This window comes from Macrosteles quadrilineatus, unplaced genomic scaffold (genome assembly GCF_028750875.1).
Source record: "Macrosteles quadrilineatus isolate MER2022 unplaced genomic scaffold, UCM_ALF_1.0 Scaffold_1__1_contigs__length_201487025, whole genome shotgun sequence".
NCBI classification, from domain to species: Eukaryota; Metazoa; Arthropoda; class Insecta; order Hemiptera; family Cicadellidae; genus Macrosteles; species Macrosteles quadrilineatus.
The window spans coordinates 16,483,975-16,505,750 of record NW_026542594.1 but is presented as its reverse complement, the minus strand read 5'-3'; the positions used below and the strand labels follow the sequence as shown (position 1 = coordinate 16,505,750).

At 33.6% G+C, this 21,776-nt stretch overlaps 1 protein-coding gene across 1 annotated transcript in view; it reads left to right on the top strand.

Annotated features, from left to right (window-relative positions):
• LOC129004382 (ileal sodium/bile acid cotransporter-like) overlaps positions 1–21,776 on the top strand; it is an 83,140-nt gene that overhangs the window by 54,293 nt on the left and 7,071 nt on the right. The window contains exon 7 of the mRNA XM_054432957.1: positions 1,758–1,944. Within this exon, the coding sequence (XP_054288932.1) occupies positions 1,758–1,944 (187 nt within the window). The remainder of the gene's footprint in view (positions 1–1,757; positions 1,945–21,776) is intronic.

The window sequence follows — 21,776 nt, the reverse complement described above, 5'->3', positions numbered from 1 at the left end:
TTATGGTCTTTTCCCTGTTAATTTCAAAGTTTTTATTATTACTGATGCTTTATCCTTTTAAGATTCTTTTAACTTTATTTTAACATTTTCTGTAGAATATTTAATATTTTATATAACATATGTAACAAAACATGTTGACCTTGTCTATTGTAATGTTTATATTACCAAACGACAATAAAGATATATTATTATTATTATTGTTATTAATCGTAGGATACGACATTATGGTGCCGATACGAATAGGTACTACACTTTCGGCAACACTGGCCAAAAATATTCGTGCTTGGCTCCCATTGGACAGCCCGCGAGGCTTCTGATTGGGAGTTAGCGAGTTCCGCCGAGGGACCGAGTTAGCGACTTCCGTACGAGGACGGAATTCGCTAACCCGGCTCTAGAGCGGGTTAGCGGGTTCCGGAGTTAGCCAGTTCCGAAACCGAACAAGTTAGCGAGTTCCTCTCATCGACCAAATTTGAAGTTAGGACATTTAACATGGGGTTAGCGAGTTCCAGAGTTAGCCAATTCCGCGGACCCACAGTATATCAGCCCGGCACGCTAACCATTAGACCACCGAGGCCGATGGCTACCGACCGTTTTGTTACGGTAATGGCGTTCCCTCAGCTAATAAGAAACCCACAGCTGTCATCGTAGCCTCTTCTATACCTCCCCTGAGTAAATACCCACTTTAGTTTATGTTCTAATTAACTCACATACTGCAGTTTGGTTAAGGTTAGGTTTAGTTTAGAACAGTTTCATTTTATAATCAGCTGGTAGTTAATGTATAATAGTAAATGTAGGACGTAAACTAAAGTGCAACCAACATTAGAAAGAGACAATGGATAGAAGAGAATGGGAGGCCAAAATCCTCTTAAGGTTTCAGTGGCCACTGAGGTAAAATAAAGTACTATTTAAGTGATACTATTCTATGGAAGGTGGTGTAGCTACAGTAGGCTACTTAAAACCAGTTACCAGTGTGTGTGTGTGTGAATCGACCGGCAATATCATTTCAAGTTTTTTTTTTCAAATCAACACAATCACTGTTTTATTGTAAAATTATCGGATTTAAAACGCACTTCGTATAGGCCTATAATCGGATGAAAGAAATAGGTGGTCACGTGAGATTTGTTTAGAAGATGATTTTCCTTACTAAAACTGCCAGAATGTGTCTTTATGCGTGTAAACTAACTGATCTGAATTATATTATTTGTTGAATTATATGGTTTTAATCGACTACTTGATCCCCGTACGTAGGACGGGCCAACAGCTGGTAGTAATAATTTTAAAATATGGATTTTTTGTATGCAAGTAAGCTTCTGTAGTTGGTTTTAAATAATACTTTAATTCGACAAGGCTGTTTATTAATAGCCCATAGTTTGCTTAAAACTGTTTGTTTTTACAGTAACAAAATAACAAAATTTTGTAAAGCGTTTTTGCGCTTGTAGAAACTGCAAATTTATTTTTGTGACGACAATAGTATGAGCCCATGCTTTACCAATACACTTCTAATGCAAGATAATGTAGCAAACACTACATTATTTGCTGAAAAATATTTCCAAACTAATGTGTTTAAAACAATTTTTATTTATTTTTTTTGAAGAGATAAATTGGCAATTTTTTGATTGTACTTACAAAAACTAAACTGTTTTCTGGACTTTTGTGCAATGTTAACAGTTTGATTGAAATTGTCCACAGTAGGCCTACATGAAGAGGCAACTACTCTGACTATTTAACACCCACTAACTGTTTACTCTGACTGCCAGATTATGCTGGGAGGAATGTTGCTGCCTCTCTTGGGCTATCTGCTGGGAGCCATGCTAGCCTGGACCCTAGGCCAGAGTCCTCAAGATATCCTAGCCATTGCTGTGGAGACGGGCATCCAAAACACAGGCATCGCTATCTTTATGCTGCAGTTCTGTCTAGGCCAGCCTGAAGCTGACTTGACCACAGGTAAATACAACTATACAATCAAAAACTAGTGTTTCTTAACTTAGTGGGAGAATAGGTACACACCCATCATTGATCATTGAAACAAAACTCAACATGCAGTAACTAACCTTTTTAATTATTTACTGTGATAGATAACTTGTGGTATGATAAATGATAATCATTTTTAAACTCAAATATATCTGCTCTATCAGGTTTCCTAGTTGATATAATGAATCATCTATCTATCTATATACTATTATACTTTTTGTCTGTGTGTCTGTGTGTTTGTATGAGCTAAACTCAAAAACTCAACTACTGAGCCAATTGGGCTAAAATTGGACAAAAAATAAAGGTGCCGCTCCGAGGATACATATAGAACTATTCCCCCTTCGATATTGAACTAGGACTCGGCCCCGCGGGCTTTCAAAATTCTGAGGTGAGAGATTTAAAAGTAAATATTGATTGGTCTCCATTGTAACAAAGTACGATCTCGCAAAGTTTAAATTTATGGAAAGTAAATGAAAGATACGTCTTATAACACTTAAAACATATATTTACGCTTATACTGTTACTTACAAGACGGTAAATATACAAAAAAGATGGTAAGTGGTGATCGATTTCGATTGGAGTGTCCAATCAAAATCGATCACCACTTACCATCTACCGTCTTATTTACCTTTACTTACTACTTATCTATTTACCGTCTTGTGAGTAACAGTATAAGCGTAAATATATGTTTTAAGTGTTATAAGACGTACCTTTCATTTACTGTCCTTAAATTTAATAACACGTACAATGCCGATCAAGAAGTTATTTAAAGTTTACAGCAGACTGTCAAATAAATTAATTTTGATTTCAATTTTACACACAGCTGGTTCAAACATATTAAATACTGCACAGATATTAGAACAGAAAGGGTATGGATCATAAACATAATAGCCCCGCCGCAGCAAACCTGCAGACTTAGCGAATTTCTATTTACCTGGCTGCATTCTACTAAAATATTCCCTGAAAAATGTCAGATTTATTTCCTATTAAAAAAAACATTTTATTTTAATTGAGTACCTGGGTTTGCTGCTATGGGGAAGGTATCGAATTTTGTTATATTGAAATGTTGATAGCTTAGTATGAAATAAACAAAATTGCCAAATTTGATTAAAATATATCCATAAACAAGCAAAATACAACAGTTGATTTAATCTCCATAAGATTAACATGGGAATTTTAAATTTAAAGTTTTTAGCGAATTTCCCTATAGGGAAGTAGCTATTACCGTAGGTCTCATGGTAAGACCTAAGCCCGGGACCGATTTACTTTTTCATTTTGATGTCCCCAGAGGCCAAAAACACCATTCGTTCAAATTTTTATATATCTATATATAGAGATTAGGGATGGTCAAGTCTCAAAATTTCGGGAAGTTTTCGGGAAATTTTAAATCTCGTTACACGAGACGAGATTTCTTTTTGGCCAAGATTTTTATCGAGACAAAAAAAAAAAAAAAAAAAAAAAAAAAAAATTAAAAACGCCTGCAGAAAGTCAATGCAATACCCGCAATACAGGAGCGTGTTGTAGTTGCGTTTCCTTTGCGAAGGCGTTCTTATTTAATTAATTCTTTAAATGTAAATATTACTTTAATTATTTTAATAATATTACTTTAATAACATTTGAGAAGTTTTGTTAAGTGTAAGCAGTGTGAGGAATGTTTTATTACTATAAAAAGTCAAAACAAGTAACTATTTTATAAAAATTAATATTGCTTTTATTTTATGATTTATTTTATTTTAGGATAAGTTGAACTCTATCCTAACTGATATCACTGTTTCCTAATCGTAGGCATTTTTAATAAGTTAGGCGTGATTAATAAAAAATGTTATGCTGATGTTTTTTAATGAAAGATTGTAAATATTCTTGCCTATTATCATTATTTTTGTATTTAAACAATCATCTAACAATGTTACAAAATCAGGTAAAAATTTTGAACGTGCATTTCCCGTTGTGTATGAGAAGGGAAATCCCGTCTCGATCTCGTCTCGAAATTTTATGAGAAATAAAAAATCTCGTCTCGTCTCGTCTCGAACTAAAAATCCAATCTCGTCCATCCCTAATAGAGATAATTATATATACAGTATATATATATATATATATGTGTGTGTGTGTGTCCATCCGCACGATAACTTGAGTAATTTTTGTCCGATTTTGATAAAACTTGGTTTAAAGGTGTAAGGCGGGATAAACTTGAATGAGTTCGCAAACCAGCATGATCGGACTATGGGAACTGGGGTTTATGGGGGGTTTTATGGGGTAAAAATAGGTTTTTCCCATTTTTGGCCCTAAAAACACAAAATTTCACAATTTCTTTTCAAACCATTTTGTATAGCTTAAAAAAACAAATAATTTAGTATATTGAAGCGTTATTATGCGCCTAATTGTTACGTTTTAATTATCTCAATAACCGTTAGGCATATAACAATACTTCAATATACCAAGTTATTTCTCTTTTTAAGCTCTACAAAATGTTCTGGAGAGAAATTGTAAAATTTTATGTTTTTAGAGTAAAATACTCCTGCCGCAGAAAACCTACAGAGTAAGCGAATTTCAATTTTCCTGGCTGGATTTCTACTAAAATATTCCCTTAAAATTGTCAGATTTATTTCCTATTTAAATAACATTAATTTTAATGAGTACTTAGGTTTGCTGCTACAGGGAAGATATTGAGATGTGTTTTTTATTGCAATGTTGATAGCTTAGTATTAAATAAACAAAATTTCCAAATTTGGTTTAAATCTATTTTTATAAAAGAGGAAGTTCGTATATTTATATTTATAATATAATAAATAGGTTACATACCTTATAAATCCGACAAACAGCTCATTTTAAATTAAGGTTGTTTACATGTTTCGGCTTGTATCGGCCATTGTCAAAACGTCGCAGTTGGATGGTGAAATCCTTGTCATTGTTTTCTACTAAAAGTACATACACAAACACATACACACGGACGGGATGAAAACATTACGAAAACGAATAATACTTAAAATAGGCCTATTAAATACACGGGCAGGACGCACGCACACCGTTGTCAAGGTCAGGATGCGGACTGAACTAGTTGTGTCGGTCTTGTCTTATCAGCTGATGTGGACTGCTAACCAATGGGCGTCAAACTCTGCCTTTGTTTTAATATGTTATTGAAAATGTGATGGGATTTGAATTTAAGTTTTTCGTTCAGAATTATTACGCTCTCAAAATTGTTTTTCTCATTAACCTGTGCCTTATAAATTTTGAATTCTTCGAGAGTGTTAAGTCTGCTTCCCTTTTTGCAAACATGTAGGATTTCAAGGCCTTTACTAATATCGTTCATATCATGGTTTTTTGAAGACCAGACCAGACCAGATCCTCGTAATACAAAACAAAAATCATCGTTTGCTCAGCACTTGGTCGATAATTATATAAATTATATAATTATATAAAGGCAAAGCCCTCACTGACTGACTCACTCACTCATCACTAATTCTCTTACTTCCCATTTACCTAGGAGGCTGAAATTTGGTACACTGATTCTTTAGGCATTAAATAGGAAAACTAAGCTGTTTTTATTCTGATCGGACTCTCGTGCTCCGCCCCAGTGGCTCTGGAGTTTCCCATGTTAACCTTATGAGTACTCATATTTAAATGGAATTAAAGAATCTTAACAGCTATTTCAACTAAACAATTTGATTCTGTGATGATCAATAGAATTAAAAGGTTACAAAATGTACCAACAGGGTGCAGCACTATTAATTGTAAATTTTTTTTAGCATTATTAGCTATATTTATATTTATAAAAGAGGAAGTTTGTTTAATAAATAATTTTTGATAGTGTGTGAATAAGGAGTTTTATTTTTTAAGTGCGTAATTCATTAACTTATTGACTTTCTTTTTTCCAAAATATTTATAAAAGCCTATTGTATTTGTATGGTTTATTTCCCAAAAAATAATGTCTGGGAAAAGGAAAGTAGACAGTTAATATTTTAAGTTAATACTTTTAGTGATCAGAGGAGATGAAGCGTGTTTATTTACTTCACTCTAATTTATTATCACTTTACACACATACACACACTAATAACTGTGTGCAAAGCAATTTTTAAGCCGGTAGGACGGTAGGTTGTAGCTTCAATCCTATTCAAATTTGTTTTCGAGGTTTATCGGAATAGTGTGAATTATATGTCAAGTTTGGTGATACAGTAGGACCTCAATATCTCGAATCTGAAGGGGTTATGATAAAAATTCGAGTTATCAAGTTTTTCAAGTTAGTGAGGTTCGAGTTATGAAGGTTCCATATGAAAAAGTTCGAGATACTGAGGTGTTGGGGTCTGACAGTGATGTTACGTCATGGCCTTTATAACTCGACTTATACATGTTAAACCTTAATAATCGAACTCAAACTGTATTTATACGTAACTTACTGAAGAGTAACTTTGGAAGCAAAATAAAACAATTTGAATGCACATAAAGTACTGTATTTATTATTTGGCAATAAGTTTGATAAAGTACATAAAAAACATGTTAAATGACAAAAAAAATAGTTTAAATACTGTACAAAACAATAATACAGTATATATCATCCATACACGGAACTACATTTACTGTGTATAATGTTTGATTAAAGCAAACGTTAGTCAACCTCTTTATATGTACTGTAAAAACAAGCTAGGTACTGTAACAACAAAAATACTGAATAGGTACAATACTGTACATACAAAAAGTATGTAGACTGTAGAGAGTAATATTTAAAGGGAAAATTCTAGTGTGATTAAAATAATAAACAAAATGCATCGTAATGTAGTTAAGTACTGAATCTACTTTGGCAAAACGGGTAAACTACACTGACTACAGTGCCTAGCCAAACAGACACGGGAAGCAAACACAGGAAGTTTGATTTTCACGTCTCGACAGGAATCACAACTGACTTGCACTGTTATGGCAAAACTTCGAATTATTGAGGCACATTCATGCGAACTTCGACTTATAAAGGTAAACTTCGAGTTACTGAGGCTCGATGACGGGAAAATTCGAGTTATAGAGGTAGAATGTTACTGTTCAAAAGTTGTTAAAATTCGACTTATTGAGGTTAAATATTTAGAAACTTCGACTTATAAAGGTACTTTTAACATTATGATTAATGTGGATTTCAAGGGGATTTAAAAAAAATCGAGATATTGAGGAATTCGAGATATTGAGGTTCGAGTAATTGAGGTTCTACTGTAACCGTAATCCCATGAAAATTGACACAATCCCTGTCTAGCGGGCACTTCGATGTTTTAGAGCCACAAAAAAAAGCATTTCTCCCAATCGTCAGCCAAAAAATGGCGTAGCAGGTACACAGACAAACAAAAGGAAATGCAGGCGAAGAACGCAAGCAAAAGGTAGAAACAAACTCATCCTGAAATACATTTACCAAAGATTCAATGGAAGGTGAAACATCTATCAACAATGACATATCATCCGAAAATAGACTATGAAGAAGATAGCTCGCGAAGCCTTAAAATGGAAAGAATAAAAACCCGGCATGCACTGCAATGGTGGTAAAGTGCAGCTACTACCTTTGCATCTAAACCTTTATGCAGTCTGGTAATGGGCAACCACCCTGAGCATACACACTTTATGGACCGGGTGAGACATTATAACAGCTGCTTTAATATGTGATCGAATGGAGCAAAACAGGTTGTAGCTGAATTGTTGACTGAAGGTTGTTGGAACTTAAACACTAATTTATTAAAAATGTCAACCAACCTGAAAGTTTTTGTAGCAAAGCACGGGTATTCCGCTAGTATATCCATAAACAAGCACACGACAACAGTTTGTTTATTCTCCATAAGAATAACATGGGAATTTTAAATGTAACAATTTTTTGAATTATCTTCCTAACCGTTAGGCATACAACAATGCTTCATTATATAAAATTATTTCTTTTTTTAAGCTCAACAAAATTTTTCAGAAAGAAATTGTGAAAATTTGTGTTTTTAGGGTCAAAAATGGGAAAACCTTTTTTTACCCCATAAAACCCCCTTGCCATAGTCCGATCACGCTGGTTCAAGAACTCCTTTGAATAAACGTAGGTTTACACATTTGTACCAAATTTCATCAAAATCGGATCATTTTTGCTTGAGTTATCGCGCTAACGGAAACACACATATATATATATATGAATCTGAACGGAGGGTGTTTTTGGCTTCTGGGGACCTCAAAACAAAAAAGTAAATCGGTCCCGGGTCTAGGTTACCGCGAAACCTACGGTAATAGCTAATAATAATAATAGCTAATTCCCTATTTATGGGAAATTCGCTAAAATGGGAAAAACCAATTATTACCCCATAAAACCCCCCATAAACCCCCGTTCCCATTGTCCGATCATGCTGGTTCGCGAACTCGTTCGAATAAACATAAGTTTACAAGTTTGTACCAAATTTCATCAAAATTGGATAAATTTTGCTCTAGTTGCAAACTTGCTCTAGTTATCGCGCTAACGGACACATATATATTTATAAATACATATATATATATATATATATATATATATGAATTTGAACGGAGGGTGTTTTTGGCCTCCGGGAAACCTCAAAACAAAAAATTAAATCGGTCCCGGGTCTTGGTCTTACCATGAGACCTACAGTTTAAGCTTATTCCCTTTATGGGAAATTCGCTAAAAATGATGTTACTCACCCGAATGTAAACATTATTTAACATTAAATGGAACTGTCAAATCATTATGTTTATGTCATTAGTATAGGATTCTTTCAGTTACGTCATTTGTTTATGTTTATAATCTATATTGAGTCTGTTCTAATATTTGTTTGTGATATGCTGGAATAAGATTCTACAGGGAATATGTCATTGTAAATTAACTATTCATTGATATAGGAAATAATTTCACTGAAATATGTTAGAAAATTACATGATTGACAGGTTTGGAACTATTGTGATAGCTTTTTGTTTACAGTACAAACCATTCAACATGTTATTTGATTATATAGTGGAACCTCGATAACAGTCACCCTTGATAACAAGGGTCATCTTTAAATCCCCTAGAATTTATTTTACTCCTAATCACATGTTATTGCAAACCTCGATAAGAAGACAACCTTGATAACAAGTCTTATTTAATAATCCCCATGAGAGTCTTCTTATCAAGGTTCTACTGCACCTTAAAATCATTCATAGATTTTGTATCCTATGTAGCCTAAATAAGTGTTTACAGTCTTTGAGTTACCGAAAACTTACTATTATCAGGTTAAGTAATACAGTTAAATTTTGTTTCTAAATTAAATGGTTGGTGTGAAAACATTTTTAAGCCATTTTCAAGGAACCAAAATTGTCTCTTTTGCATACTGACCCCGTTGCAAGGCACGGGTATAGCTGCTGGTTATCTTATATAGAATAACATTGGTGACAAACAGGACTCAAACTCTGTCCACTCCCTAACTTGAATTAATGTTCCGTTAAAGGCAAAGAAATTCAACCAGTTGTGGTCCCAGACTAGATGTCCTACTAAGGAGTTCTGGGTTCAAATACTGCCTTTTGGCAATTTTTAAGCTTTTCTTAAAATAAAATAATTCCAAACGCAGCAAGCTCCCTCTTTTAGCTGTAGACCCACTAAATCAGCAAGAAAATTGTACTGGTCTTTTAGGTGAGGCAAAACTATCTTTCTATGGGACATATTCATCAAGAACCTTCTATTATTTTTAGATTATTTTTATATCCTATTTGGATGTTTCAAAGTTTACAATATTGTTACAGCAGTTCCAGTAGGGGTTGCTTTAATGTCTCCTCTTCCTCTACTGGTTTTCTGGTTTTACAAACCTCACTTTGTTTCCAAAAGTAACAAATATCGTGAATTGGCATAGGAGGTAGGACTAACTCAATATTAACTGGTGTTATATTGGGTAATGCTGCTGTACATCTGCTTTTACAATATAAGTCATTAGTCAAAACTGTTTTTGATATAGTTTTGTAGAAATGTAGAATGAAATAGCCACTTCCCTATAGGGAAATTTGCTAAAACTATATCCATAAAAATATATCGCTTTTTAACACTGTTGCTTCATAACTGTTCACTAAATCAAACCAAATGTTTATTTTATTCCCAAGCTGTGAATAAGATAAAACAAATCCTAGTGTACCTGTTGCTCGAATTCGAGCAATTGCGAAGTATTATTTTGCGAAGGTGTTATTTTTAAATGAATAACAGTCATAATTTCCGATGACTTTAAAAAATAGTCGACTCAAAGATTATGGAAATACTCACGATGTATGTAACAGTCTGATATAATCAACATATTTTTGTAAATATCTTATCATTTTTCAAAAGCTGATCTTGTTAAAACGTTTTTATTAGCTCACTTTCTTTTCCGGTACAAATTTTGCAATCAATTTTATACTAAGTTCCCGATAAGCTAGAGACTTGAAACTTGAAACATAGCTCACAAATGGATGACAATGCAATATTATATAATTTAATTTTCATATTTCCCTTGGGCTACGCCCCATGGGCTTGTTTTTATTAACTCGGTTTCTTGCAAATTTTGATACTTCCCGATGAGCTAGAGACTTGAAACTTGAAACATAGCTCAGAAATGGATGACAACGCAATATTATATCATTTAATTTTCATATTTTCCTTGGGCTACGCCCCATGGGCTTCTAAATTTTCCATGTGTACATTTTGAAAGAATGTAAATATATCAACTAATTTAAGTCAGCTGTAAATACTTAAATTTGACAGTTCGAAGAGCAGAGGTTAAGAGGTACAGGTTATGCTCCGGGTCTGACTTAGGGGAGGTATGATTGAGGCATTAGTTCAAAATTCCTCCGTGAACAGCGCTGTAGTAGAGAGCATTTTGGCAATGAAGGTTTACTAATCGCAAAAATAGTTCTGTTCATAAAATAAAGCTATAAATGCCTCAAATTCAATTTTATAATTTTTTTATTATAAAATTACTATCATAACCTAATCAAACTAACCAAACTTGCTGATAATAAAATAATATAAAAAAAGTTTATTAATAGAAAAAATAATTCTGTTCATTAAATAAAACTAGAAATTGCTCAACTAAAATTTTATAATGACTTAATAGTAAAATTAAACTGTCATAACCGAACCAAACCAACCAAACTTGCTGATAATGAAAAAATCTTAGTCAAAAAGTTAGTGCCTCCAGCGGGATTCGAACCCGGGACTCTCAGCATATCAGCCCGGCACGCTAACCACTAGACCACCGAGGCTGACGGCTGCAAACCGTATTGTTACGGTAATGGTGTTCCCTCAGCTAATGAGAAGCTCACAGCTGTCATCGTAAGCTCATCTATACCTCCCCTGAGTAAATACCTTATGCTTCCAAGAGATTCTTTATTCTTTATACAAACAAACATTTCAAAATAAAGATAAACAATCTGATTGAAGATATAAAGGTGTTTGTTAATAATGTTATTTGTTATTTATTTAGTACTAGCCGAGTACCCGTCCTACGTACGGGATTGCCATATAAGTATAAAATGCTTATTGCAGTTATACTCAAGCTTTGCGTTTGCAATGGGGGAGGACACGATTTGATAAAATTTGCTTGTTTAAATTTACAGTATACTATAGTATTACACATCTACCATAGACATAATATGTACCACTTCACCTAAACAATAGAGTAAAATAAACTGTTAAAGTTTCGCAAAATATCACAAATGATTCATGAAATTAAGTAACTGTAAACAATCCTACTTTTACACTTCTCATTGCATATTATGGATTTTTTGTTGCTTAGTTCAAATTAGCTGTTTCCATAAATGCAAAAAAAGTAATAGTGCTGCACCCTGTTGGTAAATCTTATAACTTTAAATGCTTTTGCATACCATAGAACCAACTTGGTTAGTTGAAACAGACTAAATTCTTTTATTCCCTTTAAATATGAATACTCAAAAGGTTAATATGGGGAACCACAGAGCCAATGGGGCGGAGCCCGAAAGGATTTTTGAGATAGGAATATGCTTATATGTTAATCGGGAATGTTGGCTATAATCATGTCAAATTTCAGCCCAATCCGTCCAGTAGTTAATGCGTGATTGAACTTCAAACAAACAAACAAACACACAAACTTTCACATTTATAATATTAGTAAGATTCTATAAAGTAAACAATAAATTAAATAGATTAATATATTTATAGTTAGTAGGTAGGCCATACATTCAATCTAATACATAATTATATGAAAAAAATCTCAAATAAACCTTAGATTTCCCACATGCCTCTGTCTTAATCTGATATAGATGCTTGAACTAGATTTAACATCCACACACATTGAAAACTAAAAAGAAGAAAATAATTTATAAATAAAAAACTTTTTTAAAACAAAACGTTTCTAAACGCACTAAAAAGTAGAAAATAATTTATAAATATGTGGAGAGTATAAATAATTGTAAGATTTAAAACGAAAAACGTTGGGTACATGCAATTGATAATAATAATACATTACAGTAGTTCAATAGGTGAAGGTAATTGTAAATTATCTATTGCATGCACCCCACATTTTTTGTTTTAAATCTTACAAGTATTTATACTCTCCACATATTTATAAATTATTTTCAACTTTTTAGTGCGTTTAGAAACGTTTATTTTAAAAAAAAATTTTATTCATAAATTATTTTTTAATGTTTTCTACGTGTCCCACTCATCATAACAATTATAAATTCTTAAAAAAACATTATTTCTATTTCTTCTACTTGGTGGTGTTCTATGACTTTCCTATGTTTCCATGGTTTGCAATGATTCGGCTCTTTCAACAATTGCTCAAGAAATGCAGCACAAATATGTTCTTCATAAGGATAACATGGGAACTTTAAAAGCCACTAGGGCAGAGCCCAAGGGACTTTTTCAAAAATGTAAGATGAGTTTGCAAATCTAAACACCTAGACAAACATTTTAACACAGGGCTGGATTTAGAATTTTGGCTCCCCTAGGCCCAATAATGTTTTCGGCCCCTAATCTGGTTAAAGTTACTTTTCTATATACCTTTATCAAACAATCATATCAGGCCTCTATGTTAATCGCTTTAACACCACCTTACAACAAATTTTGTTATTGCAGGTTAAAAAAAAAAAATTTCTTGGTTCTGTTATTTAAAATGCTTAAGCCGGGTTTTCCTAGGCGAGAAAGCGGAAAGCATACTCCACTTGTCTTAGGTAATTTAATGTTACTGTTTTCCTAGAAGCGGAGGGGAACACCATGTTAATCTCTTTTCCGCTCTCCGTGTTCCTCTCTTCGCTCTCCGTGTTCCTCTCTTCGCTCTCCGCTTCTGCGCCTAGGAAAACCCAGCTTTAGCATTTTTATATATTAAGTAGTTAGCTCACATTTGTAGGCAGAGCATATTTTAGGGGTTTTCCACTGGGCAACAGTTGCACCGGACTTACCGGGAGGTCTGGAGGGTATGGAAAACTCCCATCAAAAAGGGGGGTCCGAGGGTTCCCCCAGAAATTTTGGCATAAATTAAAGTGAAAATCATACATTCCTACATATCTTTTAATGAATTTTTCGATTGTATTTGCTTGTAAATAGTCCATATAATCTCACTTAGTACCTGGGGACCGAGCTTTGCTCGGGGAAAATCATTAGTTTACTCTGAAAGCAGTTTAGTATTGCAGATACATTAATCCACTCCCAAACTCCTCACTGCTCACCTACACTTCTTCCTTCACCACTCCCTACGTCGTGGACCTGTTTTCCTCCCTTCCCATTGCATTTTAAGATTGCAGATATCTTAATCTAATTGTCTTAAACAGTTCCCACACTCCGGACTGCTCTACTTCCTTCACCACTTCCTACATTGCGGACCTGCTTCCCTCCCTTCCCATAGCATTTTAGGACTGTAGATACCTTGATCTAATCCTCATTAACAGTTCCCACACTCCGGACTGCTTGCCTTTACTACTTCCTTCACCACTTCCTACTTCGCGTACCTGTTTCCCTCCCTTCCCATAGCATTTTAGGATTGTAGATACCTTAATATAATCTTAATTAACTGTTCCCACACTCCGGACAGCTCGCCTTTACTACTTCCTTCACCACTTCTAACTTTGTGGACCTGTTTTCCTCCCTTCTCATAGCATTTTAGGATTGCAGATACCTTAATCTTATCTTAATTAACAGTTCCCACACTCCAAACAGCTCGCCTTTACTACTTCCTTCACCACTTCCAACGTTGTGGACCTGTTTTCCTCCCTTCCCATTGCATTTTAAGATTGCAGATACGGGTGAGGTTCATAATGTCCAAATTTCACAAACTCCAACGTCTAAAATATTAAATAAACAGTGTGTTTCATAACCTCCAAACTTCGTAAACTCCAAAACTATAACTTTCAAATAAGCACAGTTTCACAATGTCCAAATTTCACAAACTCCAACTTTTAAATATCAAATAAACAGAGCGGTTCATAACCTCCAAGTTTCATAAGCTCCAACGGTACAGTCTCTGCCATAAGTCAATCGAATTGGTGGGATACCGAGGCGGACGGGCCGAATGAACCTCTCTGTTTTACACAAACATACATTCACTCAACCTGCTCTGCTACACTTATTTGTTAACATACAAATTTCAAATTGATATATTATTTTTCTGGAAAAACCAGTGCTCATTACTATGTAGCTAGTTTTTACCTTAACATAATTTTTATAATTTATTTAGGCAAATTAAAACAGATGATTGTTTTTTAACACCATAAAAACATGAAAAATGTAGTAAGCGAGGAACTTTTTTATTTTTTGGTCAGGAAAAAAATTCCTGCGGCAAAGTTTTAGATCAAAGTATGAATTTTATTTTTTATTTGTAGCTTTTTTTGATACGGAGCCTGCTTGTTTCATTTTTAAGCGATTAAAAATAGGCATGAAATCGCTTGGCGCGGCATTGGCGCTAGGAGTTTGGCCGGCTCAGCATCAGTTTACGGGATATAGAAACTGAGTTTCTAGCATTATTAATTATCATTATATTACATCAAATATGTCATTACATTACGAAGAATGGTAACTTAATTTACAGGCGTATGTTTGTGCATTTTAATGCTTACCGGTAGTCTATAGTTAACAAAATTCTTTGATATAAATGCTTCCCCGATTGTAATTTCGGAAATTGTCTTCGTGAAATATGAAAAGGCATATAAAGATGTGGAGATAATTAAGTTCTTGGTAAAACCCACTGAATTAGCGACCTGGCCCAGTTATTATTTCTACTTTTATTCTCCTTTCGTTAAGGTAAACTAAATTAGTGTAAATGCATCCCTTTGACTAAACTTTACCCTAGAGTTGGTTCTGGTCAAAATAATATAAACAAAAATAGAAACTACTCTTATTCTAAGTTTATGTGGTTGAATTCCTGCTAAAAGTGCGATTGACTTTACATTCTATCGAAATAGGCCTATTTAAAACGTTCAGCGGGTTCATAGTTGAGACCATGGTTGAGACCACATTACAATACCTATTTATTTGCTTCTTCATCCTCTTTAGCCACTTAGTTGTTAGATAGTATTACATGTTATATTCAATGGATATATTATGATTTTATTTTAAAACATTTAACGAGTTTATATTCATCTATATTTGAAAAAGCTAATCAACGGCTCACGTCTAACATTTTTGCCACTGCAGTGCATGGTTAGGGTTTGATTACCCATTTGTCGAAACCAATCACAAAATTACGTTTCTCCAGCATTGACAAGCATATAAAGAAAAGGAAACTACCTAAAAATATTACTGTTATAGGTTTTCCCTGTACTTTATTCATACTATGCATGCTAGTCTATATGATTTTAACCCCTTTTCCTTTGAGAAACAGAATGTACCTAGTTAAAACCTTCTCCAAACAAAATTAATAAATCCCGCTCACTGGAACTTGTCATAGTAATTGCTTTAGTGAAAAAATATATTGTCTCTACGAACTTTTTTAGTTTAATTCTCAGGTTAATTCCAGAGTAGCCGTTGAGGTCATTCCACTTTAAACAAAATATTGATTAAACACTAAAGTAAGCGTCAAATGTTTACAGAAACGTTTAGAATATATCATCTCATTATAATGTTTTTGAAATAAAAACAAAGCAGGAGTTTTCCATTTAATATTGAATCCATAATTAATTAGTGAAATTAGTGATTTGTGTTAAAATTTTATTTGGCGTTTTCTGGTATATTGGTTTTGTTGTTAAAGTTAGTGATGGTAAAAGGCCTAATTGAGTTCGCAGTTTACATGCCGATTTTGCAGTTTTTTTTTTAAAGTCAGTAAAAGATAAATTAATTTTTATTTTGTCCTTAGGTAATTAAACATTAGTCCATACGGCACGCGTACGATTGTAGTTTCTTTCTACACGTTGCAAAATGCTAAATTGCCCTGCCTGTTTAAGCAATCTACAGAAACATTGTTTGTAAAAAATTAAAAAATACAGGCTATTTTATGCATTAAACTATTGGCTACAACTTAGCCACAGGCAGAACCTCTCTGACCAAAACAAAAAATAGGCCTATATATTTTTTTGCAAAGTATGGTGTTTCCTCTTGACGATAGCTTCCCTCTTAACTGCAACGCCAGCAAGGCCATGGTGCGAAGTTTTTGCTGGACTGTACTTTTTCTTATCCAACCTAAACCCCTAATCAATTCCAGCTAAGTGCTGCATACATTTTAATTTATATTCACTGAAAAATTGAGATTCAGACTAGTTAAAGTTAAACTGTGTAATGAAATGTAAGTGATAATTTAAGGTAACATATTATAAATAATATTACAGAAACCCTTACAGTTAATAAAACACTATTCTACAAATTCTCTCCAGAAAGTAAATCTCATAATTAATTAACCACTACGGAAATCTATATATATAATACGCTAAGCCGATTTTTGTAAACAGACCTCCTCCCTCATTTTTGGACCGATTTCGATGATTAAAGTGTCAAAAGAATGGCCCTGATCTGTAGTTTTGCAAAGTCTTTTACATTATTTGAAATCTTTATTAGTTTGGGCAGGATCTTCCATCAAAGTTGGATTTTCTTCCATAGGATTAACATGGAGGAATCTAAATATTTAATTGGAAACTTTGTCTCCGCTAATTTGAGAGAACGACTACTAGTAGTCGTAGAAACTTGGTAGAGGTGTAAAAAGAATGGTCTTGGTCTCTAGATGAGTTACCAAAAGAAAAAACGAAGTGAATCCCGTCAGGGCTCCGCCCCAGAAGCCCTTAAAGATCCCTCCACAGATTTGTTTACATTTTCATGATGTGGATAATACTTTTGAATTAAACAGCTGTTAATTCTTAAATTGTATTTTAAACAACACACGTTTATTGGGAGTTATTAAACTGTCCAAAAGAAGTATTTGCAATACTATTTACTGGCCTCGAACGCCGGAAGTGGCGCGGAGGGGGGACGGTCGGTAGTGATATCACTGAATCTAAATATCAAGTAGCATTATCCCTCCGTACATCGTTCGTTATATATAAACATCGAAAAATAAACAATTCGATTTTAAGGAGTTTATTAACAATCTGTTTTCAATTAGCCAATTTGTTATCATGTCTAAATCTTTTCTTATTTTTAGTTTCAGCGACCTTTTATTGAAAGCTGAGCACACAAGAGCTGTGTCATCAGCATAGGCAAATATTTTTGAACATAAATCAAGCTCCAGCAAGTTGTTTATATATATAAAAAAATAATGGGGCCCAAAACCACTCCTTGAGGGTTGTCAAATTGCAAATCAAGCACTTCACTCAAAACATTATAATCAATCACGAGAAAATTTACAAAATGAATTTAATTTATTGTACCGTAAACACCATTGTTTGTATAATTGTTCTTACAGTTGTATTGAAGTAGTAGAATATGTTAAATATCTAGGATTGTTTGTTGATCATCATTTAAAGTGGGAGCAGCATGTAAAACAACTTTCAATTAAATTAAGGAAAATAAATTATGCTTTATATCACTTAAGAGACAACATTAGGAGTGAGCATTTAAAAAAGGTATACATCTCCTGGTTTGAAAGTGTGATGAGATATGGAATAGTACATTATGGGGGTACTTATCCTGCCATATTACAACCTGTCATCACGAACCAAAGACATGCACTGAGGGCTGTTTTTGGATTTAAAAAATATGATAGAGTAAGTTATCTTTTTGAACATGAAGAGCTTTTAACCTTCAATCAATTGCACGTATACTGTTTGATTATGTTTGTTTTTTAATATCCGTACATGTTTAAAATGAAACCTGTCAATAGAATATCTCGATCAGCACAATATTACTTGTTAGCAGAAAGCTTTTTTAAAAAGGAAACTAGTAGGCATCAGTTTTGTTGTCTTGGTCCAAAATTTTTAATGCGTTTGTAAAAATGTTCTGTAATGAAGTTTATAATGATAAAAGGTCTGTGATAAAGTCAAAAGCTTTGTTGTTTTCTATCAATCATAATATAACATAACTAATCTGTAACTTATTTTTTAGCTTTGTTTTAGATAAATAACTATTTTATTTGCATGTAGAATTTATTGTCTTTCTAAAAACCGTGTTCTTATTAAATTATTCTAATTTGTCTAAGTGTTATTTATATGATTAAAACTGTTGCAATAGGAAATGTCTACTCACTGTTCTGTTAAAGTGACAAAGAAGGAAAAATGAGCTTTTTTCTGCCAGAAACAAGAAAATGAAATGTATTAAGAAAAATATGTTTTTCATCCCGCGCGTGCTTTGCATGTCACAAGGGATTATGTATTTAATAAAAAAATTGCATTAATTAAAATTGTTTGAATTGAATTGAATTGAATATATACATATATAAAAATTTTAACGAATGGTGTTTTTGGCCTCTGGGGACATCAAAATGAAAGAGTAAATCCATCCTGGGTCTAGGTCTTACCATGCCACCTACGGTAATAGCTTATTTCCCTATAAGGAAATTCGCTAAAAATGACACCAAAAATGATTGAAGCAAAAATTATCAGTGGTAAGTTTAAAGGAGAAATAGTCATAATCCAAAGAATAATGATGATTTCATCCGAATTACCCTCTGAATTTAAGAAACTAAAATTTCCTTTTTGTCTCGCTTTCGCAATAACCATTTTAAGACACCAGGGCAATCCCTGACTGTCGTCGGTTTAAATTTAGAAAATGCATGCTTTCACACGGACAGCTGTACACATATATATACAAATATAACAATTTTAACGAATTGTGTTTTTGGCCTCTGGGGACATCAAAATCAAAAAGTAAATCGGTCCCGGGCCTAGGTCTTACCATGCCACCTACGGTAATAGCTACTGTACTTTCTTATAGGGAAATTTGCTAAATAGAATCTAAAAACTATAAAAGGTACCTATCTAATAACTTGTTGAATTATTTACATTGAACACTATTTTTAAATAGAATATGCAATAATCGTTACAACAACAACAACTTCATACCTTAATATTTTATACGACAGTCAAAGACTCCACTGTTTGTGATTACGCATTTTTATTAGTAAATAAAAGTTATACAATGCTTAGCTCTCCACTGAAAAGGCAATCAAAATATAAATTATCACCTTGTCAAAACTTTAACATTATTGAACTAGCCACATTAAGTTGCAAAGAGAAACGAGACTGCTGTCGAGTAAAAAAGTGTAAATACTCGAGTATGAGCTTTTATTGAAACGTGACCAGTATACCTACAATATGATGAATAAGTTAAATCCTACTTATAAAAATGTATTTCTGCGTTTGTGTATGTTAGTTTCTACCTTTTTATGTTGTTTAAACTCATCCTTTTAGTGGGTAGAATGAATAAAGTGCAAGGTTTTCGGCACTTTTCTAACAAAGGGCTATTTTTACACATAAAAAAAAAACAACTGATGTAATCATTATGAAATTTTAACAGCTATTAGAAAATATACTTATAAAACATATTTATATGTTTTTTTTTTAAATTTTTCATCGGTAAAAAAATCTCTTACGATATTTGTAATGTAATAATTGGCTTTTTAATTGAGAGACGGAACAGTTAAGAAACTCAGCTGAAAGCTTGAATTAAAGGTATTAAAAATGTAAAAATGTAAATTTGATTTGCACATTGTGTGCTAACACATATTTGAGTCACACAGCTGAGGGTTCTTCAATCATAAAATGCACGTATAATCAGTAGTTGAGCGCTGGCGAACGGTGCCTGCTATCTGACTGTGGCAACCACTGTAGAGACTTCTGGCTCAGACTGTACCGTTGGAGGTTATGAAATTTGGACATTATGAACCGCACTGTTTATTTGGTATCTTAACGTTGGAGTTTGTGAAATTTGGACATTATGAAACAGTGATTATTTGAATGTTATAGATTTGGAGCTTATGCAAATTGGAGGTTATGAACCACTCTGTTTATTTAATATTTTAAGCGTTGGAGTTTGTGAAATTTGGAGTTTATGAAACGCTCCCGCAGATACCTTAATCTAATCGTCTTAAATAGTTCCCACACTCCGGACTGCTTGCCTTTACTACTTCCTTCACCACTTCCTACGTTGCGGACCTGCTTCCCTTCCTTCCCATAGCATTTTATGACTGTAGATACCTTGATCTAAATAACTTCTTGATCAGCATTGTATGTGTTATTAAATTTACGGAAAGTAAATAAAGATACGTCTTATAACACTTAAAACATATATTTACGCTTATACTGTTACTCACAAGATGGTAAATATACAAAAGATGGTAAGTGGTGATCGATTTCGATTGGACAACTCCAATCATCATCAGACCCAATAGGCGAATGCTTATTTTCGCTTATTTTCCTTATTTTCGCCTATTGGGTCTGATGATGATTGGAGTGTCCAATCGAAATCGATCACCACTTACCATCTTTTGTATATTTACCGTCTTGTGAGTAACAGTATAAGCGTATATATATGTTAAAAGTGTTATAAGACGTATCTTTATTTACTTTCCGTACCTTGATCTAATCCTCATTAAAAATTCCCACACTCCGGACTTCTTGCCTTTACTACTTCCTGTTTTCCTCCCTTCCCATAGCATTTTAGGATTGCAGATACCTTAATCTAATCTTAATTAACAGTTCCCACACTCCGAACAGCTCGCCTTTTCTACTTCCTTCACCACTTCCTACGTCGTGGGCCTGTTTCCTCCCTTCCCATTGCATTTTAAGATTGCAGATACCTTAATCTAATTGTCATAAACAGTTCCCACACTCCAGACTGCTCACTTTTACTACTTCCTTTACCACTTCCTATGTCGCAGACCTGTTTCCCTCCCTTCCCGCGGCATTTTAGGATTGCAGATAACTTAATCTAATCGGCATTAACAGTTCCCACACTCCGGATTTCTTGCCTTTACTACTCCCTTCACCACTTCCTACGTCGCGGACCTGTTTCCCTCCCTTCCAATAGCATTTTAGGATTGCAGATACCTTAATCTAATCGTCGTAAACAGTTAAAAAGTTATAGTTATTGCAAGCCTTTACTATAACTATGTTTTATCTATGCTATAATCATAGATAAAAAAGTCAAAATGTATCAATCTTCAGTATAATCTTTGCTCAATGGTAACAACTGATGTTTTTCTTTTGTACTGTATTTGTAATTTGCTAGTATACTGTGGATAGACAACTTACTTACAAGTCTTTTGTTTACTTTTAGCGAATTTCCCATATAGGGAATTTAGCGAATTTCCCATATAGGGAATAAGCTATTACTGTAGTACTCATGGTAAGACCTGGACGCGGGACCGATTTTTTTTTTTCGTTTTGAGGTCCCTAGAGGCCAAAAACAACATCCGTTCAAATTCATATATATATATATATATATATATATATATATATATATATATATT